General features: G+C 47.7%; 1 protein-coding gene across 1 annotated transcript in view; it reads right to left on the reverse strand.

Moving 5' to 3' along the window:
- Positions 1-25,566, reverse strand: part of LOC149325176 (uncharacterized) — a 49,397-nt gene that overhangs the window by 12,708 nt on the left and 11,123 nt on the right. The window contains exons 3-4 of the mRNA XM_089562471.1: positions 24,750-24,817; positions 5,271-5,357 (exon numbers count right to left, since the gene is read on the reverse strand). Coding sequence (XP_089418597.1) covers positions 5,271-5,357; positions 24,750-24,817 — 155 coding nt within the window. The remainder of the gene's footprint in view (positions 1-5,270; positions 5,358-24,749; positions 24,818-25,566) is intronic.

Here is a 25,566-nt window from a genome sequence, read left to right on the forward strand (position 1 = left end):
GACCCAAGCCCCTATCGCCCTCAGCCAGCTACGTTGGACCGCCGCCCACTCGCCCCAACCCGCCCGTCCTACGAGCGACGCGCGCAGCCGAGGAAATGCGACGAGTGGAGAACTCCCGACCAGCGCCGCCCACTATGCTTCCACTGCGGCGAAGCCGGTCACGTCCTCCGGCACTTCCCATACAGAAGACTGGGCATCCGAGGGTTCTCTTACGACGCTCCACGACCCCGACCCGGCCAGCGACCAGCCGAAATCGAGGAGTTTTTACGTCGGGAAGAATACTCATCGCCGAGCCGCCTATCACGTTCCCCGTCGCCATCGTCCCCGCGCTTTGTTTCTCCTAGCCGAGGTTACGCCGTGCGTGGACGCTCCCCCAGCCCACGAAGGTTAAACTAAATAAAGCAGCCTCTGGAGGTGAGGTTGCTTCTAAGCGCAATGACAAAGATCCTCCATCGACGAGTACTCAAGACGATGCCTCAACTACGACGACAACACCGACGACGACAACACCGACGACGACAACACCGACGACGACAACAGCGACGACGACAACGCCGACGACGACGACACCGACGACGACGCGGCCAGACTTGAAGCTTTTACCGCTGCCCAGTGAAGTAACGTCGCAGTACGCCCACCGCCGCCTCACTACTCGACGAAGCCGAGATCGGACACCGAAGACAACGTACAATACGAGAACGCGAACAAGTGACCTTCAAGTTACGGTCGACGGTCACGCGGTTACTGCCTTGGTGGACACGGGAGCTGACTACTCTGTCATGAGTGGCCCACTCGCTGTCCGACTCAGGAAGGTGACAACAACCTGGGATGGCCCGCTGATCCGCACCGCAGGTGGCAACCTGATTACGCCGTCAGGACGCTGCACCGCGAGAGTTACTGTAAATGGGAGAACCTATGCGACAACCTTCCTGATCCTACAGCAATGCTCGAGAGACGTGATTTTGGGAATGGACTTCCTGAACGAACATCGCGCGATCATCGACCTTCGATCTAAGTCGATCAAGCTTTCCACGGAAAAAGCCATACCTGTTGCGACGAGCGCGACTCATCACGTTGCCTTAAACGTCCTTGATGAAGCATTGAGCGTGCCGCCCCGATCAAGTGTTCTCGTCGGCATAGGTACTGGAGACATCGAAAATGCCGAAGGTGTTATCGAGGGGAACACCCAGTTACTCCTGGATCGAGGATTGGGCGTCGCGAGGGGAGTCGCCGAAATCCGAAATGGCCGAGCCCAGGTGTTGCTAACCAACTTCACCGAAGAATACCGGCATCTAAACAAAGGTACGACGATCGCTTTCCTCGACGAGCTGGCAGACATCAGAGACGTATTTGCCCTACCCGACCAACCTGCAGAACTATCTGAACAAGGCCATCAACCCACGTTCGACATCAGCCCAGCATTACCCCGGAGCAGACAAGACCAAATACGCAGTCTTCTTCAAAGGTACACCGATTGCTTCTCATCAGCATCGAATGTGCGACGAACCCGGCTTGCCAAGCACCGCATTGTCACAGACGAACACGCACGACCACTGCGACAGAGCCCCTACCGCGTATCGCCGTTAGAACGCCAAGCTATCCGCAAGCAAGTTGAGGAAATGCTTCGTGACGACGTCATCCAGCCATCGAGGAGCCCCTGGGCAGCACCGGTCGTCCTAGTGAAAAAGAAAGACGGCACCCTTCGCTTTTGCGTCGATTACCGCCGCCTGAACAACATTACGAAGAAGGATGTCTACCCCCTCCCCCGCATCGACGATACACTGGACCGGCTGTGCAACGCTAAGTACTTCTCATCGATGGACCTGAAGAGCGGCTACTGGCAAATTGAAGTCCACGAAAGAGATCGCGAGAAGACTGCGTTCATCACGCCAGACGGACTCTTCGAGTTCAAGGTGATGCCATTCGGCCTCTGCTCTGCCCCAGCGACGTTCCAGCGAGTAATGGATACGGTGCTCGCAGGCTTGAAATGGCAGATTTGCCTAGTCTACTTAGATGACGTTGTTGTCTTCTCCTCAAGCTTTGAAGACCACCTCAGAAGGCTTCGGATAGTGCTGTAAACGATCAAGTCTTCAGTCCTGACACTGAAACGAGAGAAGTGCCACTTCGCTTACGAGGAGCTGCTGTTCCTTGGTCACGTCGTAAGCAAGGATGGAGTTCGCCCAGACCCCAAGAAGACGGCTGCGATCGCAGAGTTTCCACAGCCTAATGACAAGAAGGCTATACGCAAATTCCTTGGATTATGCGCTTATTACCGGCGATTCGTCAAGAACTTTTCGCGCATCGCTGAACCTTTGACCGAACTTACCAAGGCTGACGTGCCTTTTAAATGGGAAAGGCCGCAAGAGGAAGCTTTCAACGAACTGAAGCGCCGCTTACAGTCCCCTCCTGTGCTCGGGCACTTTGATGAAAACGCCGAAACCGAAGTTCATACCGATGCAAGCAGTGTGGGCTTAGGAGCGGTCCTCGTTCAGAAAAATGGCAGACAGGAGAAGGTTATCGCGTACGCCAGCCGTTCACTGTCGAAAGCCGAGGCCAACTACTCGACCACCGAGAAAGAATGTCTCGCCATTATTTGGGCCACGTCGAAATTTCGCCCCTACCTGTACGGACGACCATTCAAGGTTGTGAGCGATCACCATGCTCTGTGCTGGCTAGCCAATTTGAAAGATCCCTCCGGCCGCCTTGCTCGTTGGAGCCTGCGCCTTCAAGAATTCGACATAACTGTAGTCTACAAATCTGGCCGCAAGCATTCCGACGCAGACTGCTTGTCGCGAGCCCCCGTCGACGCAGCACCGGAAGAGGAAGACGACGACGCTTTCTTAGGACCGGTAAGCGCGAGCAGTTTCGCGCAGCAGCAGCGCTCGGATCCTGAGTTGCAAAGCCTGGTTGATTATCTGCAAGGCAAGACCGCATCGCCTCCCCGAGGGTTCAAGCGCCAACTGTCGTCCTTCGTCCTTCACAATAATGTCCTTCTGAAGAAGAACTTCGCGCCCAACAGGACAGTGCATCTTCTTGTCGTGCCCAAAAATCTCAGGCAAGAAATTATGCAGGCATGTCATGATGAGCCGACTGCAGGGCATCTCGGGATTGCTCGCACGTTGCACCGCATCCAGAAGTACTATTGGCCGCGGCTAGCTACCGACGTTTCGCATTACGTGAAAACGTGCCGTGAGTGTCAACGACGCAAAACGCCTCCGACTAGACCAGCCGGACTCCTGAACCCCATACCACCGCCAACTAAGCCCTTTCAGCAAATCGGGATGGACCTACTCGGCCCCTTTCCTACTTCATCATCAGGTAACAAGTGGATCATCGTGGCCACCGACTACATGACCCGCTACGCCGAAGCAAAAGCGTTGCCTAGTGGTACCGCAACAGAAGTTGCAAAATTTTTTGTCGAACAAATTCTCCTCCGACACGGCGCACCCGAAGTACTCATCACAGACAGAGGAACAGCATTTACAGCGGAACTGACGCAAGCCATTTTAAAGTACAGCCAGACAAGTCATCGGAGGACAACTGCCTATCATCCGCAAACCAACGGACTCACAGAGCGCCTGAACAAGACCATCGCAGACATGCTCTCCATGTTCATCGACGCCGAACACAAGACGTGGGACTCTATTCTGCCCTACGTGATCTTCGCCTATAATACTGCCACCCAGGACACAACCAGGTTTACTCCATTCCAGCTGGTATGCGGCAGGAAGCCCACAACAACACTCGACGCAATGCTCCCGCACGTTTCCGACGAAGACAACCTCGACGTCGCCGCCTACCTTCATCGCGCCGAGGAAGCCCTTAGACTTGCACGGCTTCGCATTCAAGACCAGCAGCACACCGACGCCCGACGCTACAATCTGCGCCGACGAGACAAGCATTACAAGCCAGGTGATCGGGTTTGGATATGGACGCCAGTTCGCCGCCGCGGATTGAGCGAAAAGTTGCTGCGACGCTACTTTGGCCCGTACAGGGTTCTCCGTGGCATCGGTGACCTCGACTATGAAGTCATCCCCGACGGCACAACAGCATCTCAGCGACGCCGCCCACGCCCGGAAGTCGTACATGTCGTACGCCTGAAGCCATATTATGAACGCTGAAGGACTCGAAGTTTCATTTGCCGTGTTTATTTTCATTTTAAAGCATCGAGACGATGCTTCTTTGGAAGGGGGGTAATGCCACGTATCATTGTAGTGTTTGTTCGTTCACGCTCAAGGCTGCAGGAAAGGGTTGTTATCACTTTTGTTCGTGGCGCGAGAAGCGACCAGACTAATCTCGATTGATCGCAGCCATGAAGGGCTGCATCTAGGTTTTTCTAGATTACTGTAGATGATCTTGTCCTGTTATCTGGAAGTTTCCTTGCCGCCTTTAAATTGAGCGATGCCGCGAGCGGCGGACATTCTTAGTTCGACGACCGCCGAGCACGCCTGTTGCTTACGCCGCCGCCGAGTGATTCAGTTCTTTTGAGGGCGCAAGTCAGCCCAAATAAAGAGCTTCGTTTGCAAGTATTTCTGGTGTCTTCCTGACCGCTGGACTGCCGTCACTACAACGTGACAATATGAAGACGCATTTCCTTGCCACTTCCACCATCTCACTACCAGTTGCAAAGTTCTGTTCGCTTTTGAGGCTATTGTACATTAGTTTGGTTTTCTGCGTATTGATATTTAGACCTACCGCTATGCTCTTTCTGATTGATTATCCGTTGCAGTTCATCTTCTGAGTGACTTAGAAAGCAAATGTTATCAGTGAAACGTAGATTATTCAGGTAGTCTTGATTAACTGTTATCGCAAACTATTCCCACTCCTGGCGTCATTCTTTTAAGATTTGGGAATACCGTTCCTGAACTAATACGCACACCGGCTCCTTTTGTGTTTGTTCTACCAGCTAGCTCAATCATCTTTCATGTGACCAAATGTGGTGTGTAAATAAAGATGTTTTTTTTTTCAACCATGTAGCCACCTTCTGTAGCGCTCTCTGGGTATGTGGGCGGGGGGGGGGGGGGGGGGTTGTGGCACCATTGAATAAAGAATAAAAATTGCAAAATAATACGTTAACAGGCGTACCCTAGTTCTTACGAACCATAATGCATTAACGAGAATATCTGGCTATTATATACTTCATTTGCAAACCCATGAAGAACATTGGTTTCATCGAGCCCACTGGCATGCATTTTGTTTAACTTTATCATGTTTTCAACTGGCTCAGTGCTGTGCCACTCATCCAAAAGATTTTTAAAGATGTCACTCACGCTCCCCGGTGTGGTAAGGGCCGTCCACGACGTAGCAGTTTTTGTGGTCCGTGTAGAGAATTATTCCAACATCTTTTCTTGCTACGTCTAGAATGCAAAACAGGAAAAGGAAGTCGTACAAGTAAGAAAAGTACGCTGCTTTTATATTTCACTCGAGAACAAGGTACAATCGCCAGATGAAACTGAAATTTTATTAACCGCAGGAAGCAAATTACACAGTTCGATATATTAATCAGACTCTTCCAAGAAACTAATTGCTAACTAATTGCACATGCGACCAGTTGGGGTTCGGGATTGTTTTCTTTTTGTGCAAAGGTTTCAGGGGTTGTCGAATGAAGATGGCTACGGCAAGGTTTATTTTGATGTCAAACCGTTGCTCACCTGCTTTTGAGTTAATTTCACTATGCAGTTCGGCAAAGAAGTACTTCAAATAGGCACCACGTTGTCTCCAAGGGCGACATTCAACCGGACGACCTATACCGCTTGTGGACATTTTGCCTCCATAAAAAGTACTTCATTTTCAATCGCCACTTCTACAGGTAACGATTCAGCGCAGAAACTGGATCCTGTTCCGTGATCTGCGCTAACCTCGCATTAGAAGCCAATCAGAGAGCAGCTGCCCCTACGTTTAATCTGGACGCGAAGTTGTTCCGCTTTGATGTCACATGCAGTCTGTCCTGTGGCGCCTGAATATATCAAGCGTGTACAGGGTAATTTTCTGTGGGAGAAGAAATGAATAGGCAATTTCATTTTCAAGATATCATCGGCGAGAGAACAAAAAACGTCACAGTCATAACACAACGTACTCTGACAGAAAAAGGAAAATACTTCATCTTTCAGTCGGCGCACCGTATTGGATCCAACTTTCCTGTTACAAAGTTGCTCTCTGCGAGCGCCTTAAGTTCTTGCTTGAGCACGAAAAAGTGTCGTTACAATATTGACAAGGGAAAATAAAACCTATAGACGACGAATTTCCCGCCAAGGTAGTGAAAAGGTATGAGTGCTACCTAAGAGGTTATACACAAGAACTTGCGGCAACGAAGCGGCGCTCATAGAGTGACCCTGGCATCCGCCATTTTGCAAGGAATTAAACCTGTGTCGCACTGAAGGTAATGATGAGATAGCATTTAAGTCACTGTGGCGAGAAAAAAACGGTGTCCACCAGGCCATGTCAGGAAAAAGGGAGTGGCCCATCTGCCTACCTTGGCAAGTGAAAATTGTAGCAATTGAAATTAATTTAATTACATTGCGACCTGCTCATCGTGACAGTGAGCATAGACAGCTTTCCGCAGAGACAGACAACTTTCAGCAAAACAATCTGTGCAGAAATTATTACCATACTTGGCGCGGTGGCTCGGTGGTAAAGGCGCTCGCCTCCCGAGCCGGAGCACCTGGGCTCGATCCCGACCGCGGGGGCCGCGCTTCGATGGAGGCGCAACGCAGAAGGTGCCCGTGTTCTGTGCGATATCAGTGCGCGTTGAAGAACCCCAGGTGACCTCCACTACGGCACCTCTTTCTTTCTCTCTTCTTTCGCTTCCACTTTCCTTCCTTCCCTTAAGGCGCGGTTCAGGTGTCTATCTAGATATATGAGACAGATACTTCGCCATTTCTTTCCTCAGAAACCAATTTACCAATTTTACTTGTAGTGCGCTTAGTGATGCTGCGTTGCAGAACGGTCATTACTCATGGCTATGACTCCGCGTCATATTCAAGACTCCTTTCTGTAAGCTCTATGCACCTTACATTACATGTGGGGCGTTTGGAACTTGGTAAGAAAAGTTCAGTTGCAAGTGGCGGGGGCTCACATGTACCGTCTTTGTCAAAAGTAACCAGGCTGCATGGTTTGCTTCTAGCTTGTATAGTGGAGCCCTTGTGGCTTTCCTAAAGATCAAAAGGTGCTCGAAGGTAAGCAGACCCCCAGTCCTTACCTTTAACGAGAATTACAGCTTCAGGGAAGCTTCAAGGACTGCACTGCACGAGCTAGAAGTAACCCATGCAGCCTGGTTACTTTTGAGAAAGACTGTACAATATCGTTATTGAGGGGCCCGGCCGGCAGCAAAAAGACAGAAAACAAACAAGGCACAATGCCCCCTTTTCACGCATGGTGTGCACAAAGAGAGAGAGAAAAGGCGTTTTAGAAACGTAAAGGATTAAACAAGCTGGTCAGACGTGTTAAAGAATGGCGCAGCATCAAGTAACTAAAACAGCAAAAGAGCGCAGAAATGCACAAACGCCAACTTTAAAGGTTATTGTTTCGCTGTCACTACGCCGAACTTATAATAGGCAACACGCTACAAAAAATAAACGAAAACAATCATGCACTTGGACGCGATATGCGAAGCAACACATCATGAAAATGCGCACAGGACACAACATGACAACCACACTATGCTGAAACGCAGCATGCGCACAACCATGTTGCGAATGACAAACTAGACAAAACATGAGGTAAAATACGAGAAGAAGCAGGCTAAAATTTACAGGAATCACGAGCATACCATCGAAAGATCCTAACGGAAATCCACATCGTAAAAAAAAATGAAGCGAGTGATGAAAAACTACTAAAAGCGCTAAAAATTATGAGAATGAAACCTAAAACGCCAACAGAACACTGCTAAAGAAATCTAAAACTCACTGAATAACAGGACTCATAAAACAAAACTACAAAGCCAAGAATAACACGGCTAAAATTTGATGCCAGGCGAATGAAAGAAAACTTGGCGCTAAAGCACAAAAGCATGCTGAACGAGCTGGGGGCCCCGGCATGAAAAAAAGAACAAAAACAAAAAAACACACCTTTGTTAGGTCTCCAGACACGAGGGCGCTCATATTAGTTGAGGAAGGTTGACTTTTTTTCATTAGGCAGATTGATCCTACACCGGACTTCTCAGCTCGCACTATTTCTTGCGCCTCTATAATTTCACGTGTAAGCTGACTTAGTGCATGTAAATAACAGAGCACTTCTTCAGCAGCACCCTGCAGTTGCAAGATCTGCAGTGCTCTGCTAGATGGCCGTAAGTTGCCGTTTGCAAATTCCTGCGATGTTCTGTCCGACGCTTATTGACAGCCCTTCTTTTAAAGAGAGAGAAAGAGAGACTTTAATGAAATAAAGAGAATTTAGCCGGCGTTTAAAAATCGCTGGCATGCTACTTCCCGTAGGGATGGGAATTTGGGAGATAAAGACAGAAGGAGAGCAGTGTGGAAGACGTAAAAAAAAACGAAGAGAAAATGCGGCCACGAAATGGGTACTAAGGATGCAATGGCGAGTATTGATGTAACCTATGGAATGATGGAGTGCATAGTCCGACAAATGGGCTGACGAAGTTCACTGCATGAAGAACGCATGAAGGTAACGTGCAAGTGAACTTAAAGCTTATCGAGATGTCCAATGTCTTTTAAATATCTAAATATAAAGTTCATTGCAAGTCTCTGTTGCCTAAGGCAGGCTAAGGGACCTAACACTTTGTCCATTGTTAGGGGCACTGGGCAGAGCTTCTGCATGCAATGTTCATAGTGCCCACGCTCGTTAGCATATGCAGGGCACTCAAGCAAGATATGTTCCACTGTTTCTATCGAGGCACAGTTCTCACAATGCGGACTGTCGATTTCTCCAAAACGGTATCGCAAGCCGTTTTTACATGCAGCATTCAGGCTAAGTCGATGATAAAGTGTTTCCAGATGTCGAGCAATTCTGGGTGAGAGTCTTTATCTAAGATGTTGGTCGATTGAGTGGAGAAATGGGTAGTGATGTATCGGCAAACTCCAAAGCCGATGCGTTTCTTCGGAAGCAAAACTTTTAGCCATTTGGGACGCATCAGATTTCGTGAAAAAAAATCGAATGTATCTCCGATGTTGATGGCCCTTACGGGCCCCTTAATCTGCTTTTTCATTAGCCTGAATGCCACAGTGAGCAGGTACCCATTTAAATGTTATGCAGTGGCCTGCGGCAATAGCTAAATAATGTAGATACCCGGTGTCCAGGGAAACTGGCTGGTGATTCGTTTTCTTCAGCAGGTTGGCCAGGATCTGCAGAGATGCTTTTGAATCGGTGAAGATAAGCCAACGGCCGGGGGTTCGGCGCATGACGTAAGAAACAGCTTCCTTAATGCCGTGAAGCTCAGCTGCCGTAGAGGACGTCCTCCGCTGCAGCCGGTAAGAAAGGGCATGGCCTGTTGAGGGCACATAAAGGCCACAAGAAGAGGTTTCTTTAGTAGTTGAACCATGCCTATATTCCTCCGTTAAATAGGCGAGAGTAGCTTGCAGAAGCGCTGCCTGTGGCATGCGGCGCTTTGCATTCACACTTGGAACAAACTTCTTCACCTTCAGAGGAGAGAGTGTCCATGGAGGAAAGGCCAGAGATAGTAGTTTCTGAGGCTGATTAATAGTAGGAAGGGGCAGGAGCTGCACTGCCTGGCCAAAGCTAGAGTTGCTGTGAGTTAGGTGGACACGGTGCAGGAAGTGCTTCTTCCCTTGCAGGACATCGCGGAGATAGGTACGCATAGTATCCTGGGCGGCAATCACCTCTAGTGAGAGACATCCTGCCTCCGCTACTGCTCCTGATGAAGATGAACCCTTTGGGAGGCCAAGGCATATCCGTAGGCAGTTGTTCCGTGCGGCAAAGAGAGTCTTATTGCTTGATGTAGATAATCTTTGAAGCACTGGTAGAGAGTAGCGCAAGGTTCCTTCAACGTAGGCTTTTTCAAGCAGAAGCATTGATCGGCAGTTGCTACTGCACCTTGTTCCCGCTAAGAACCTGAATACTTGCGATGCTGCAGTGATCCTCTCGCGGAGTTTTTTTTTATCTGAGGTGACCAGGACAGATTATAGTCAATTACAACACCCAGGAATCGCTGAGACCGTACATATGGTAGCGATCGTCCGCCTAGGAGCAGCGGATATCGGGTCATCGTTTTTCTTGTAAACGCCATTGCAACACACTTTTCTGGCGAGAGACGAAGACCTCTGGAAGCCAGGTACATCGAAATGTGCAATAGCGCTCTCTGAAGACGTTGCTGGGTGATATAGCGCGAACGTGATGCGGTCCAGATGCAGATATCATCAGCATAAATTGTTATGCGGACCCCTCGCGGAAGGTTTCGTCTTATGTGTATAAGGACAATATTGAACAGAAGAGGGCTGAGCACCGCTCCCTGTGGTACGCCCCTTTCCACTGCGTGAAAGCGTGTTGGACCGTTCGGTGTGGTCGTAAAAATTTGTCGTTCTTTTAAATAATGCCCAATCCATTTGTATAGCTTTCCTCTAAGGCAAAGGCTGCGAGAATTGCATGGTGAAAGGCAGATTCAAAGGCGGCCTTGATGTCTAGGAAAACGGCTGTCGGAATGTACCCAGCAGGAAGGTACTCCTCAAGTGATGAGACGAGGGCGATCATATTGTCAGTCGCAGACCTGTTTTGACGGAACCGTTAATTTCTGGGGGAACTCATTTCGGCTTTCTAGGAACCAAGTTATGCGTTTGCAGATCATGCGCTCCTTGAGTTTACCTACGCAGCTCAGTAGGGCAACGGACCGGAATGATGCGTAGCTTGTTGGCTGCTTACAGGGTTTCGAAACGGGCACAACTTTCGTCAGCTTCCATTCCGTGGGGACCTCACCAGTCATCCAGGAAGCATTGTAATACTCCAGGAGTCGAAGACGGGAGGTGTGGGGTAGCTTTGCAATGGCGTCATAGGTCACTTCATCATTACCTGGAGACGTGTGTCTGTTTGTCTCCGCAATAGCTGTGGATAGTTCTTTCATCGTGAAAGCAGGTCTAACGCTGGCACTGCCGCCTTTAGGATGCCTGTTTGATCATCTGCGGAGAGTGTCCAATGCCCCGACACTGCCGACAGTAGCCTGCAGTATTCTTCTGAGACTTCTTTTCTAGATTTTTGTTCGTGAAGGGAGAGTGCAGCGAAGGGGTGGAGTTGTTGAAGTGGCGTGCGCATACCTCTAACTATCCGCCAAATATTGGTTACTGGTTGGCGCACATCCAGCGTAGAACAAAAGCCACGCCACTTTTGCCGACTGAGTTTATCCATGTAACGTCGAATGTGACTTTGTGCCCGTCGGCATGCACGTAGGTCATCGAGGCTTTTTGTGCGCAGAGCTTTCCTTTCAGCTCGCCTGCGTATAACGCAGAGCCTTTGAATTGTGTCATCATTTGAAGGTAGGCTATCATTTTTAGCTATAATTTGTGTACTCGCTCTCAGCCAATACGCCATTGTCGATACTAATTCCTCATTGCGAGTTGCCGCAGTAACTCCTCTGCTTACAGCGTCCTTGTATGCGTCCCAGTCTGTACATTTTATAAGGAATTTCTTTTGGTCCCTCTGCGCATGAAAACACGATATGAGGATTGGGTAATGGTCGCTTCCGCGTGTCTCCAAATCAGTGCACCAGCCAAAGTTGTGGGTGAATGAACTTGTGACAAATGTCACGTCGATGCTGCTGGTAGTCCTTCCTGGTAGTCCCTTCCTTTCTTGCCTATGTTGCAGGCACCACATGTTAGAGAAATATTGTGAACGACGCCTTCTGTACAAGTTACGAATTTGTTCTCACGGTTAATCATGCATTTGGGCTTCGCTTTCTTGACTTGCCAGGATTGATAACAAAGGGCAGAAAGTTTTACAGGAGCGGAACATACCACGCGCGCTACTTTCATGGGTGCTCCGATCTTTTTCCGGTTGTGTGAAACAACATGAAGGCATGAAATCACAGCAAACTTGCTTTTCTTGAGCTCCTCCTTTCCTAGGCCTTGAGTCGATCCTTTTTTTCATTACTCAGACGGGTCTCTACTTTATGTTTATTCTGCAGGCCTTCAGAGACTAATACAAATAAAAGATCCGGATAGACCACAGTCTATCTGAATCTCCACAGTCTATGTGGAGAAATAAACTTTCATTTTCAATATCTTTAGGCGCCTGACCTGCCTACTGAAGCTCCTGTTCATTGAATAATGACATGATTTCCTGACAGCGTCCGTGAAGCAGTGTAGTCAGCAGTGTAGCCCTACTTAATAGCATGGATAGGGCTGACTGTTACGGCAGGAGACCTTTGTTTGCTATGGGTTCAGAACAACAACAGGTGTGGTTCCCCTTGAAAGTGAGACGCAGGTCCAAAAACCTCATAGAACCTTCAGCTGGAAGTTCATTAATCAGTAGAAGTTGTTCTCAGCCTGTCGCGAACTTACTCAGCATCATTTTGCGCTTCCGAAATCACTAAGTAATCATCCACATAGAGAAACGCTTTCATCATGCCCGAGCCAAGTTGCTTCGCCCGAGCGGAGTCCCGACGGGTCAAAACCAGGTCACGAAGAACCGGGGCAATACACGAGCGAGCCAATGCACATACCTCTTTTTTGCAAGTAGATCGATTTGTCATGATCGACGAAAGTGGAGGTGAGATAGAATTGCAGGAGTTCTAAAAAGGCAGGTTTGTTCACACCAGCGGCGTTTTGGATTCTTTCCGTGCCATGGCGGTGTATGCACTCTTCTTCTCCTGTCTTCTTCTTTCTCGCCTTCGTCGGCGCTAGCTGCTGGGGCACCAAACCCCAACTCTCTTTCTTACACAGCCAATTTCTTCGGCTTCTCATTCAACATGAGTTGTTTATATGTATCCTTGAGATCCAGTGTAGTGAAAAAGAATAAAGCGACGCGAAAATGTCCTCAATGTTTGCAGTGGGCGCTGCTCAGTTATACAAGAAGGAATTATTGTAGTCTTGAAACCGCTGCAGATGCGAAGGGACGGTCTCTCTTGCGTAGCGGAACGATTGGCGGTGCCCACTCATATTGTGAAACTGGTCATAGTATGCCTTCATTCACTTCAGCTCTGTTTCAGCTTTCTCACGAAGCGCGTACGGTATTGGCCGTGCTTTGTGGAACTTAGGATGCGCGTTTTCTCTTAGGTGGAATTTCCCAGGTGGCCCCTGAATGTTTCCAAGCCCTGGTTGTATTAAATGAATTTCGCAAAGGCTAGGACCTGAGCAGCTTATAACAGTCAGGGTAGCAGGAACAGTCTACGCCGCGAAATATGCTTGGAGGCGCAATTGACCAAGGATAGGCAGCTTAACAAAACACGTTGCGGGGCTAGTTGGTACTCCATGGTTTCTTGAGGAAGTTTTTTTTCGGCACTACAAAAACGAGGACACAGAAAGAAAGCAACACAGAGGAATACTCCCACTAACTTTAATGAAGTTCACACATTCAACATTTGTCTACAACAAAGGACCAGAGCTCATGCGGGTGGGAAATCTCGGGTAGATTAGGGAAAGTGGACAGCAGCTATTGCGACTCTTTCCCTGGAATCCACCCTCCTGAAGTCGTTCCCTCCCATGATGCAGGCGAGCTTTCGGGGCGAGGTAGCTAAACTGCGCAAAGCAGGGTGCCCTGACTACGTATTAAGGCGAAAGCCTTTAATGTCTCATCGTTGTAAGCAGCAGTTGTCGACAGAAATGTCACGCTTTTCAGTGGGTCGAAACGGTCGTGACATCACAGTGCGCGAATTTCAAACGGGGCCAATTGTACTTTGGCTAGTAAGCAGGCAACCAATTGAAGGGATCGTATAGTGATGCTCGAAGTAAGTGGGACTGAGCTTAGTTAATTGCTAAATTACTTAATTAGACCAATTAACTTTTCTAGTCAGGCCATATAAATAAATAAAACCGAGTAAGAAATTGGTCAAGCTCGGGAATCGAACCCCGGTCTTCGGAGTGTGAGACGAGCATGCTATCCACTCCGCCATGCCAGCTCGATGGTTTGGGAAGATCAAAGGTGCGTCTAGTGAATACGGTGTCTTCGCTCACTCCCATCCTCCTCCCTTCCCTTCCGGCGAGGTTTAGGTCTCCACCGAGATATGAGAGACAGATACATTTCCTTTCCTCAAAAACAAATTTACCGACGAGCGAGGCATAGAACCGAATGGGCGATTGCGTTCTATGGACTCCCGGAAGCGTTTCAAGACGCTGTCGCGTTCCACTCTTAGAGGCGAAGCTTAACATCTTAACCACACATTAGTGACCGCACTTTAGGTAAAAAAAGTGCCCCCCTGAATTTTGAAGGGTGTCCACCGAGATATGTGAGACAGTTACTGCGTAATTTCCTTTCCTCAAATACAATTTTCATTTTCTTCATTACGGGCCATCTTTGTCTTTCTTCTTCCACTCCCACTTCCTCCCTTCCTCTACGGTGAGGTTCAGGTGTCCACCGAGATGACAGAGAATTACTGCGCCCTTTCCTTTCCTCAAAAAGCGTTTAAAGGGAAAGGCAACGCGCCGAACGGGTGGTGGCGTTCCGTGGACTCCCTGGCAGCGCTACAACACGCTGTCGCGTTCCACTCCTAAAGGCGAAGCTTAAGCGTCATTAATTAGCAGTTAATTAGTATTCAGGCAAAAATCAGTAATTAACCATTAATTAGTGTTTTGTCGTCACTTAGTAATTAGTACTCAATTACATGTGACGCCACCAGTGCCACAGAAGCAGACAAAATGGTGCGAAAAACGCCTTCGCCTCTACGCACTTTAGAAAGTCAAAGTGCCCCCTGAATTATTGACAGAGGTGACCGAGACACTCTTCCAGAAGGTTAAAGGGAGACCGAAAGAGAGCGAGGAGATAACAAAGTAGCAGCGCCAAGCCATTTGTTGTCCCCTGCATTCATGGGGTGTCTCACAACTTGAAGAGGGTTGACAAGAAGTACGGCGTGCCGCTGGTCTTCTCTGCGTCAAGTAAACTGGCCAAGGTGTGTCCCAATGCCAGCAGTTGCGGCCCTGACAGTTCTGGCTGCGCGACGAAGCACACAAAGCCATACGTGGGCTGTGACACGGGTGTGGTATATGAAATCCCTCTTAAATGTGGCAAAGTATATATGTCCGGCAGACTGGCCGCTGCGTGAACGAACGTGCCAGTGAACATAAACATGAACAGGGGTAACGTTTCGGACTCGTTTTAAAATCTACCCGCCCGCTGCCGCTCCTGCAAAGATGAGAACGATCAAAACTGTGAACCACGACTGGAGCGTATTAAGATTCTTAGAAGAAGTCAGGAGAGATTACCACGCCAGTTGTCCAAAGCGTTTTTTATCAAACAAAAGGGCTGCGCGTGCATCAGCACCACATCAGTCTCCCTGCGATAGAGCGAATTCAGATGATTAAATAGACAATAGCATGTAGTCGGCTCTCCGTAATCTACCGGAAACTTCCCACCCGCATGCGCACTGGACCTTCATTGTGGATAAATCTTGAATGTGTCAGCTTCATTAAAGGTAGCCGGAGTCAGCGCCGGTCCTGTGTGCTTCTTTTTCTCTGTGTCCTCGTTTTTGTAGTGCTGAAAAAAAAACTTCACCAAGAAAGCAATAGGCAGCTTGTCAAGGTAGCAGCAAAGCTTTTGTTTGCACTCCGATAACCCGGGCCAGCTTAGGCGATGCTTGAGATACACTTCCTGCGGAATGATACAGAACAGTGATCCCGTGTCAATGATCACATTGAGCGAAACACCACCCCCGGAAATGACCCTGGGGAATGATTGGGGAAGACTTGGCTTTTCCTGTGTTTCCTGCAGTGTCAAGACGGTTAAAATATCACCTTCCTCAGTTTCAGGCGCTGTTCTGTTGGACTCAACAGCGTAAGCATCCCCATCACGCCTGCGAGAGATCCGAACACAGGGTTGTGAGCGGCATTTTCTTGCCGAATGGCCGGTGTTTTCACACCGAAAGCACTGCTCTCTTTTATAGGGGCATTCTTTTGCCTGATGATCACGGTTTTGCGCAGCGTGCGCAATCAATACATCTTTGAGTTTCAGCTTTGGTACGGTTGTGATAGTGGCGTGACTGGCAAGCTAATTTGCATACCGTTGCCTCATTATCAGGCTGTGTCATGGCGCTCACTTCCCGTGCGATACTTTCCGCTGCGGCAAGCCCGAGCGTCGTTATTGTGAGCAGCGTGTTCTGCACAGCGCGCTCTGGGATGTCACAAACGATGTAGTCACGCAATATACGGCGAAGGCTGGTGCCGATGTTACACTCATCAGCAAGCTTGCGGAGTTCAACAACATATTCTCGGACCAATTCGCTTCCAGGATGGTTTCTTGTAAAGAGCTTGAAACTTGCGGCCATCCCGTTGCAATTTGGCGCGCATTAGGCCTTAACGAACTTGTCTACGTCTCGGTAGTAAGGTTATTTACTTTCCGGGGAGCGCATTGTCCGGCAAGCACACCTATCGTCTTCGCTGATAGTGCAGAAACCAAGAGTGTGCTTTTCGTATCCTCTGCCTTAACAACATTCACTTCAAAGAATGCTTCCAGGTGAGTCAAGCAAATATCCCACTTATCTTGGTTTTCGTCGAAACTTGGGGAGCTGAAGTCGCAGTCATAGCCATGACCACTGACGCACCGTAGACGCAGCTATTTCCACTGCTGCGGGGACGCACCCCTCGTGGCTACTGTTGCAGCGGGTAACGGTGATGAAGCCGGCCCGAGGGGAAACGCAGGACGTTTTATTTCGCAGAACAACGAACTATACAAAGGCTGCTTAACTGGTGACCAAACGCAAAGGAGCGTATCACGTTCGGCACGTGTCAGCCCAGCGCGCTTTATCAGTAACGATTCTGTTCTGAGTGTTTTCATCTGGTTTTGCGTTTACTGTGTATCTCTCTGAGCAGTGAAAACGAATTCCTCTTTTTGGATCTGTACGGCGGCTTCCTCCATGCAGAAGCTATGTAGGGTCCTCAATCGAGACAGGTGTACGAAAGCACCTTTTGTTGGTAATTTAGTGTCCTTTATTGTCTTGTACGAGGAACCCAAGAAAAAAAAATTCGCTGTGGCTTAGTTTGGTTAAGGCCGGTAATTGCGAAATCAATATCCGTACCTACGCCATGGTACAGCTGGTAGTGTAGCTGGTGGTGGTTCTTGTGGTTAGACTTGTGGTGACGCATCGGTTATACAATCCAATCTAATCCAATCCAATCCATTCCATTCCAATTCAATCCACTCCAATCCAATCCAGTGTAATCTAATGTAATGTAATCTAATCTAATGTAATCTAATCTAATCTAATCCAATCTAATCTAATCCAATTCAGTCCAGTCGAGTCCAATCCAGTCCAATCCAATCTAATCTAATCCAATTCAGTCCAGTCGAGTCCAATCCAGTCCAATCCAATCTAATCTAATCCAATCTAATGCAATCAAGGTCAAATGAAGGTCAATGGTGGTCACCGCCGCGGCACGATGGTGTTCACCGCCGCGGCACGGCAAAGGCGTGAATGTGCAAGTAGTATTGCTTTCGCAATAAAAAACTTCAACTTCAAAAAAGTGGGCCGCTTCTGTTATGGCTTCATTGCAGTCTTTTCAATCAAACAGCTAAGAAAGCTTTGGGGCCCTCTTCCACGCATCACCGAATTGCTGGAACGACTTTGGAACAAGTATTAGTCGTCAACGAACCTCAACAGCAGCTACTTGGAGATGTAGTTTGCGAATAATATCGAAGAAACACTGCCCACATCCCGCTAGACATTCTCATCGAGTTCAAGGTAATTATGTATGAACTGTACTCTACATCAGGAATATTAAAGCATGGCATTGACACGGATACGTAGTATTACCTTAACTCAAGTTGAAAATCTGCCTCGTTTATGTGGATGCAATTGTGGTCTTCGCACCCAGTTTCAAAGAACATCGAAGGATTGAGCGTTGGATGTAGTCAAGTCTACTCTATTTGCTCCGAAGCCCGAAAAGAATCGCTTTGCTTACACGGAGCACTTGCTTCTCGGCGCTTTGTCAGCAAGGACTGAAAGCGACTCGACCCTGCAAAAAGAACGGCTATTGCACAGTTCCCGGAGCCTCCCATCAGAAAGGTGTTCCAAGATTTTTTTGGGACTATGTACAGGGTGTGTTGCTGGGCTATAGTTAGTTTTTGTCAGACATCATTGAATCACATCGCTTGCAGACGAAGACACAGAGAGGTGCGTGTGTCCTCTCTGCGTCCAAGTCTGCAAGCGCTAATTCCACGATGTTTGGGACTATCTGCGATTTCTAACGTCTGTTTGTAAAGGACTTCTTTTGCATCGGTGACTCCCTGACTCACCTGACAACAGCAGAGGGCCCATTCTGATAGAAAGTGCCACAAATTGAAGTTATCAACACCCTTCTGTGTTTATACCGAAGCTGTCAAAATCTGTGTCGTCCGTGTCCTTATTGAGCTCTTTTCAAAGAACTGTTACCAACTATCACAAAACAAGCTACTGCATCAAGTGCTCATCACCTACTAGGAAACAGCATTCATTGCAGAGCTGACGTAAGCCTTCTTGCAGTAGAGTCAGCAAAGCTGCCAAAGGACAAGGCGTACCATCTGCAGACAGAAGTCACACGGAGCGCTTGAACGAAGCGACCGCCGACATACTTGTAATGTCTGTCGGCACGGAGCGCAAGACCAGCGATGTCGTACTCCTACACAGAGTCTTCGCCTAAAGACGGCCTTGCTCGGGACCACCTTTATACCGTCTTTTCGGGGGGATCCATGGCAGGGAAGCAAGCACCTCGGCCGGTGTTATGGTGCCAAACATCACCGGAAAAAGATAAGCAGAACGTCACCGCCTACCTTCAGAGCGCCGAAACCCAATGGTCTATTCAGCAGCGGATCGAAGGCTAGAACACAGCGACGCCCGACGCTACAACCTACGATCGCGCTACGACGAGTACAAGTCACATGACAGTCTTGAGCTTGACACTAATCCGCCGATGCGGACATCGTGAAAAAGAACTACGCCATTATTACGCACCTTACAAAATGCTTCGAATAATACGTGAACTGGACTCTGGGGTCATTCTCGAAGGAGCGGCAGCATCGTAGCGGCACTGCACACTTCCAGAAGAGGTGCATACCATGCGTTTGAAACTTCAATACGGGTGGTAATGGCCACTGCAGCTGTTATGTTCAGCTGCTATTTTGGTTGTGTTGCTCTTCTTGATGAATGCTAGCGGTTGTGCTTTCTGTGTGCCATTTTAGCTCTCCCTAATAATAATAGTGCGATCAAAAACAGCAGTCATGAGTACGTTACTACTCTTTCCCGCGTAAGAACGCATTAAAATGACGGAAAAATATTTCAAGATTATCGATCACATAGTAATATTGTCACTTAGTGTTGATTGCAGTCTCGAGAGCAGGAAGGCAGCGAAAATGGCTTTTAAACAAAACTCTTCATATGGGCTGACTTGCGCCCGCAAAGAACTCAGTCAGCCGGTGGCGGCGTAGCAACAAGTGTGCTCGGCGGTCGTTGAACCGAATGCCCGCTGCTCTCGGCCGTCGACAGTTGAAACCTGACAGTGAACTTTCGAGGTAAAGCGTGCAAGGTCGCTACACCATTCTGAACCAACGCTGAATTGGCTCCGCCTGGATGCGATCAATCGAGATAAGTCTGGCCGCGTCTTGCATCCCAAAGCGAAAAAGAAGCGTGTAGGCAGCTTTGAACAATGAACAGACAAGCACTAAAAAGATTCGCGACAATATGTTTAAATACTGATTTTTATCACAAAAAACATTCGCAACTTGAATAAATTACCTAAATATCTAGTGAGTACCCCAAGAGCTGGATTGATTGTATTAGCTTGAGAGCCTTCCGTGCATGATCTTCCTATTGTGTTCTTATTATGTGTATGTCATTGTACGAGGTTCTTCTGCGATTTCTTCGTTTACTATGCATTGTTATTTTGGTTATTTCCTGCGCATACAGAAGAATAAATAGAGCGTAAGGGAAGATCAACTATCACGAAAACATGTCATTTGGCAGAATGGGAAACATATTCTGAAACAAGGAACATTTCTCATAATTAATTACATACAATTCCTCCGTCTGTAGCCGAAACAGAGTTCTCAGGCACAGAACTCCATCTGATAAGTATCATTCATCGCTGGCATATAGCCGAACAAAAGAGTCATCGAACGACTGAGGTTTTGGCGATGGTTGATTCTATGGAAGGAATTCCAGCAGAGCTTCATGGTATGAAGCAGTAGTCAAATGAATGAAGGAAGCACTGTGCTATCTTCACAGTGAAGCCGCTTTGCTTATGGTTTGGAAGCTTAATGAAATCTGCATTCTCGCAGCATGAAGGAAGTGCTTTGTGCTGTGGTACCCACGGTATCTACTGCAGGGTTTTGCCGCTGACTCCTATTGGCCTCGCTTTCAGGTGTTTGAAATGCAAGGGCTTAAAATAATAATCTTTGAAGGCGAAAGTTTTTAATGTCTCATCGTTGTAAGCAGCAGTTGTCGACAGAAATGTCACGCTTTTCAGTTGGTCGAAACGGTCGTGACGTCACAGTGCGCCAATTTCAAACTTTGTACTTTGGCTAGTAACCATGCAACCAATTGAAGGGATCATATAGTGATGCTCCAAGTAAGTGGGACTGAGCTTAGTTAATCGCTTAATTACCCAATTAGCCTAATTAGCTTTTCTAGTCAGGCCATATAAATAAATAAAACCGAATAGGAAATTGGTCGAGCTCGGGAATCGAACCCCGGTCTTCGGAGTGCGAGACAAGCATGCTATCCACTCCGCCATGCCAGCTTTTTTTTTATTTATTTCCTGTCTTTGGCTCATGAAGCCTATAAAATAAACGTATTGCCTCCGTCTTTTGGGACCTCCCATACAGTGCTCATACCTAAAACGGATGATATAGAGAAATTACAATTGGTTGCAGCGTATCGACCCATAGCACTCACTAATGTGGACTACAAAATTTTTATGAAGGTATTGGCACGCAGACTGCAGACAGTGATATCGGATATTGTTGGACCCCACCAGACATGTGGAATCAAAGGGCGCTCAATTTTTTCCAACATTCACAAAGCGCGCAGTGTGCTTGAAAGCTGTGATGATATCAATGGGCGAGTAGCGATGCTTCAGATTGATCTTGAAAAGGCATTTGATTGTGTTTCTCATGAAATTTTGTTTGCCGTTTTAGACTATGTGAACGTCGGTTCAGTTATCCGTAAGGGTGTAGCCCTGGCGTATCGAAACTGCACGACGAGGCTGATTGTTAACAAGAGTTTGGGGGCCCCCATTAGCGTGCAGCGTTCGGTGCGTCAGGGCTGCCCCCTCAGTCCTCTCTTGTTTTGTATTTACATCGAAACGCTGTGCATGAAAATCATAGAAAACAATAGTATTAATGGCTTTAGGTTACAAGCAGCTGAAGTTAAGCTGCTGGCCTATGCAGATGACGTTGCAGTATTTACGGTTGATCAGGGGAGCATAAGTGAAGCTGTCGGGTGTGTACGCGCGTTCAGCGAAGTCACAGGTAGCGGGGTTAACTGGTCCAAGTGCCTTGGGCTCTGGCATGGATGGTGGCCATCCCACCCGGACCATTTCGCCAACGTACCGTGGGCGACGACCCCGGGCAAGTATTTGGGCGTTCCGCTCGATGCTTATCGCGATAGCGAGGACTATTGGAAAGAGCAAACTAAAGACGCACGTGACCGAGCTGGGAAATGGAAAGGCACCAACCTTTCAATTTTCGCCAGAGCTACAGTCTGCAATATTTTTTTTTTATTAGCAAACTCTGGTATGTGATGCAGGTTTTGCATTGCTCACGTGTGAACGTTCAGAAGCTACACAGGATTTTTGCAGTTTTCATATGGGCGTCCGAATGGGAACGTTGTAGCAGAACGAACCTGTTCCGGCGGGTAAAAGACGGGGGGGGGCTAGGGCTAGGGCACCTCTTTTTAAGGCAGCTGGTGAACCGTTTTTTGTTTTTTCGCGACGTCACAGACCCGTTCTTGCGCACCGTGTGCCAAGTGAAGCTGCGGCGATTGCTGCCGGAGTTTGTGGTATCCACAGAAGAGCTCTCTGGTGGAACTTTTGGTTACTACAAAGAGATTGTAGCAAGCGTTCGGTTTCTTTCGGCACGTTTTTCCACCGATTATTTGTGGAAAAGCAAAAGGAAAAAGTTGTACAATGATCTTTGTGATATTGTTTTCCCAGAACCCATGTACAGGGCCTTGTACAGTGGAGGCCCGGGAGGGGATGTTTTAAAAAGGGTGAAGAAAATGAAGGTGCCACCAGGAGTAAAGACTTTCTTTTTTAAGTTACACACCGGGACGTTACCAGTTAAAAAGTTTCTAGAGGGAAAGGATTTCTTTTTACCGTGGGGATCGAACTGCTTAATTTGTAAACAGCCTGAAACAATAGACCATGTTTTTTTGCATTGCTGGGAAGGGGTTTATTTTTGGGACGTGTTACAAAGGACCATAAAGAAAGAGCTACCACTTGACGCGCACGGAATTCGCTATTTAAGCACTGATAATGAGGATGGGGCACCTTTTGATCTCATAATGCTCTTGGGCCTCCACTGTATATGGCGCTCCAGAATGGCAGGCTACCATTGTCACAAAGACGCACGACCGGCCCGAATTTATTTTCGGGAAAGCGTGGACTGGTTTCTTGCAATCCAAAAAGCAGCTGCGGAGCCTCCCGAGTGGCTCTCAAGACTAGAGCCGTTGTGTATGTTGCGGGAATTTTAAGCAGCGGAGCCCTGGACTGAGGGCAACCGACCACTGATTAGAGGCGGACGACTTCGACAGAGAAGACTCCTGGGGGTAAAATCAAGGAGAAAACGTCTCTGAAGATGCTCCCAAACCGCAGGAAAAAGGACTAGAGTAAAATAAAGTTTTTCCTTCCTTCCTTCCTTCCTGACGAAGCCAGTCTCGTGCTGGCTGACCACGACAGTGTCGTATGTATATAGCGTTGTGTGTATTTTTGTTGTGCATTGTCATGTGCTCCGCCATGCCAGCTCGATGGTTTGGAATGAACAAAGGCGCGTCTAGTGAATACGGTGTCTTCGCTCACTGCCATCCTCCTCCTCCCGTCCCTTCCGGCGAGGTTTAGGTGTCCACCGAGATATGAGAGACAGATACATTTCCTCTCCTCAAAAACCAATGTACCGACGGGCGAGGCGTAGAACCGAATGGGCAATGGCGTTCTATAGACTCCCTGGCAGCGTTGCAAGACACTGTCGCGTTCCACTCTTAGAGGCGAAGATTAACATCTTAACCACACATCAGTGACCGCACTTTAGGTCAAAAAAGTGTACCCCCCCCCCCCCCTGCATTTTGACGGGTGTCCACCGAGATATGTGAGACAGTTACTGCGTAATTTCCTTTCCTCAAATACAATTTTAATTTTCTTCATTACGGACCATCTTTGTCTTTCTCCTTTCACTCCCGCTTCTTCCCTTCCTCTACGGTGCGGTTCAGGTGTCCACCGAGATGAAAGATAATTACTGCGCCATTTCCTGTCCTCAAAAAGCGTTTAAAGGGCAAGGCAACGCGCCGAACGGGTGGTGGCGTTCCGTGGACTCCCTGGCAGCGCTACACCACGCTGTCGCGTTCCACTCCTAAAGGCGAAGCTTAAGCGTCATTAATTAGCAGTTAATTAGTATTCAACCATTAATCAGTAATTAACCATTAATTAGTGATTTGTAGTCACTTAGTAATTAGTACTCAATTACACATGACGCCACCAGTGCCACAGAAGCACTGAAAGTGGTGCGGAAAACGCTTTCGCCTCTGCGCACTTTAGACAGTCAAAGTGCCCCCTGAATTTGTTTCCTTCCCTCCCGTGCACTAGCTGCGCTTGAGATACAGCAGGGCTTCACCAACTTTCCCGTCGCATTTCGCGTAAGTTTTGTTTCAGCAAAATTTCGCGCAATCGGAATTATCGACAGAGCAACGAGATGGAAATGTGCGCTTTCAAAGAATAGTGAGCATTAAGTCTCATTAATATACAGGCAAAACGATCAGGCACTGGGAGTATGCCATGCGCTCTATTTTCGACAGGTGTTTCAGTTCACCAGTAGTAGTGGTAATGAGCATGTATTGTTTTTTCGGCTTTCAGCTTGCGCCTTAGACTTTCTTGCCGCAGACTCCGTGACGACTCGCTGCAAGAGCGCTCAGTGTTAAACCATTCTGAGACTGCGCTCCCTTTCTGTCGTTTTTTGTCGGATATCTCCAAGGTTGATCGAGCAAAACCAGCAGGTTAATGTAGTCCAGACCGAATGTAATATGACATGTATGAGATCATACCGAGGCCAAAGAAACCCTGCTAAAGACCTTCACTAAGTTTGTTTTTGAGTTCGGTTAATCCTGCATGCTTCGCTAATATGCCTTCTTGCTATCAACCGCTCGCATTCTCTAAGAAATATATTTAGTGCCCTCCATCGGCATGAATACCGAAGGTAACACCGGCATTGAACCACCAACTTTCATTTTGAATGCGCTCTTGTGCTTTTTCTAATCCATTATATATTTTACCCCGCAAAATTTGAGACCTTTCTGCACTCTCCCAGGAGTATGTAGGTAGAAAGTACAACACTATTTGGGTAGTACTTAATGCACTTTACATAACAGATATATGAACACAACTTTGCTTATAAGAGCAATGTAGGTCCCTCATAATTATGATAGTTCTGGCCGACATTCATACAAAAAAAAAATGGGCACTTACCATCGTCTGTGTAGTACACAAATTTATCCTGTGTATCTCCTGATGATATGTGGAAACTGACATTTTTCCTGCAAGCCAAAAAAAAAATGTTCTTTGCCACACATAGGTTAGCATTTACCGCTGTGTAGCAAGGCGACTAGACGAACCAACCTATTAATGATATAGCATTACAAGCCCCATGATCCGAGATGCGTCGTCGGTCATAAAGTTCACCGACTGGCTGGAGGGAAGTGACGATTTCCCCAGGCTGAGGGTAGTGACGTGCGCAGAGTGACGTCACCACACCAGAGGTGACGTCGCTTCAGCTCCTCCTAAGTTGCCGATGGCATATATTCTGTACTGAATGCTCTAATTGGTAGATTGTGATGCCTACGCTAGCTTGTAGAATATGCCTTGTCTTAATTACAAAATTTAGCCGACGTTTCGTTTCGTCATCTGTGTTCTAGCCTGGCGATTTCTTGGCCCGCTGCTTCTAAGAGAAGTTTCAATTTTCGCCAAATTTTCTCCCTAGGCAACAAAATAAACAAAAGGTATTCATTTATTTTCAAAATTCCTTGGCTTAGCTTAAAGCGTCAGGTAGGAGTGGATGGTACAAGAGGCCTCAAGCAGGGAGGAGAATATAAAAACATTTTGTGAAAATAATTTTAACACAAACAGATAAGGAAATTTCTCCTTGTTTAAATACTTAAGAAGAGATGGACATTAATTAATCTTAAACATTTAAATAAAGAAAGCAATAACAACGGTGCAGTCGTTGAACAGCTTGCCTAGAATAACAGCACAAATATGAACACCTTCATGTAGTTGTGCAGTGACC

The sequence above is a fragment of the Amblyomma mixtum genome, chromosome 10 (assembly GCF_055824585.1).
Source record: "Amblyomma mixtum isolate Tamu chromosome 10, ASM5582458v1, whole genome shotgun sequence".
Classification (NCBI taxonomy): Eukaryota; Metazoa; Arthropoda; class Arachnida; order Ixodida; family Ixodidae; genus Amblyomma; species Amblyomma mixtum.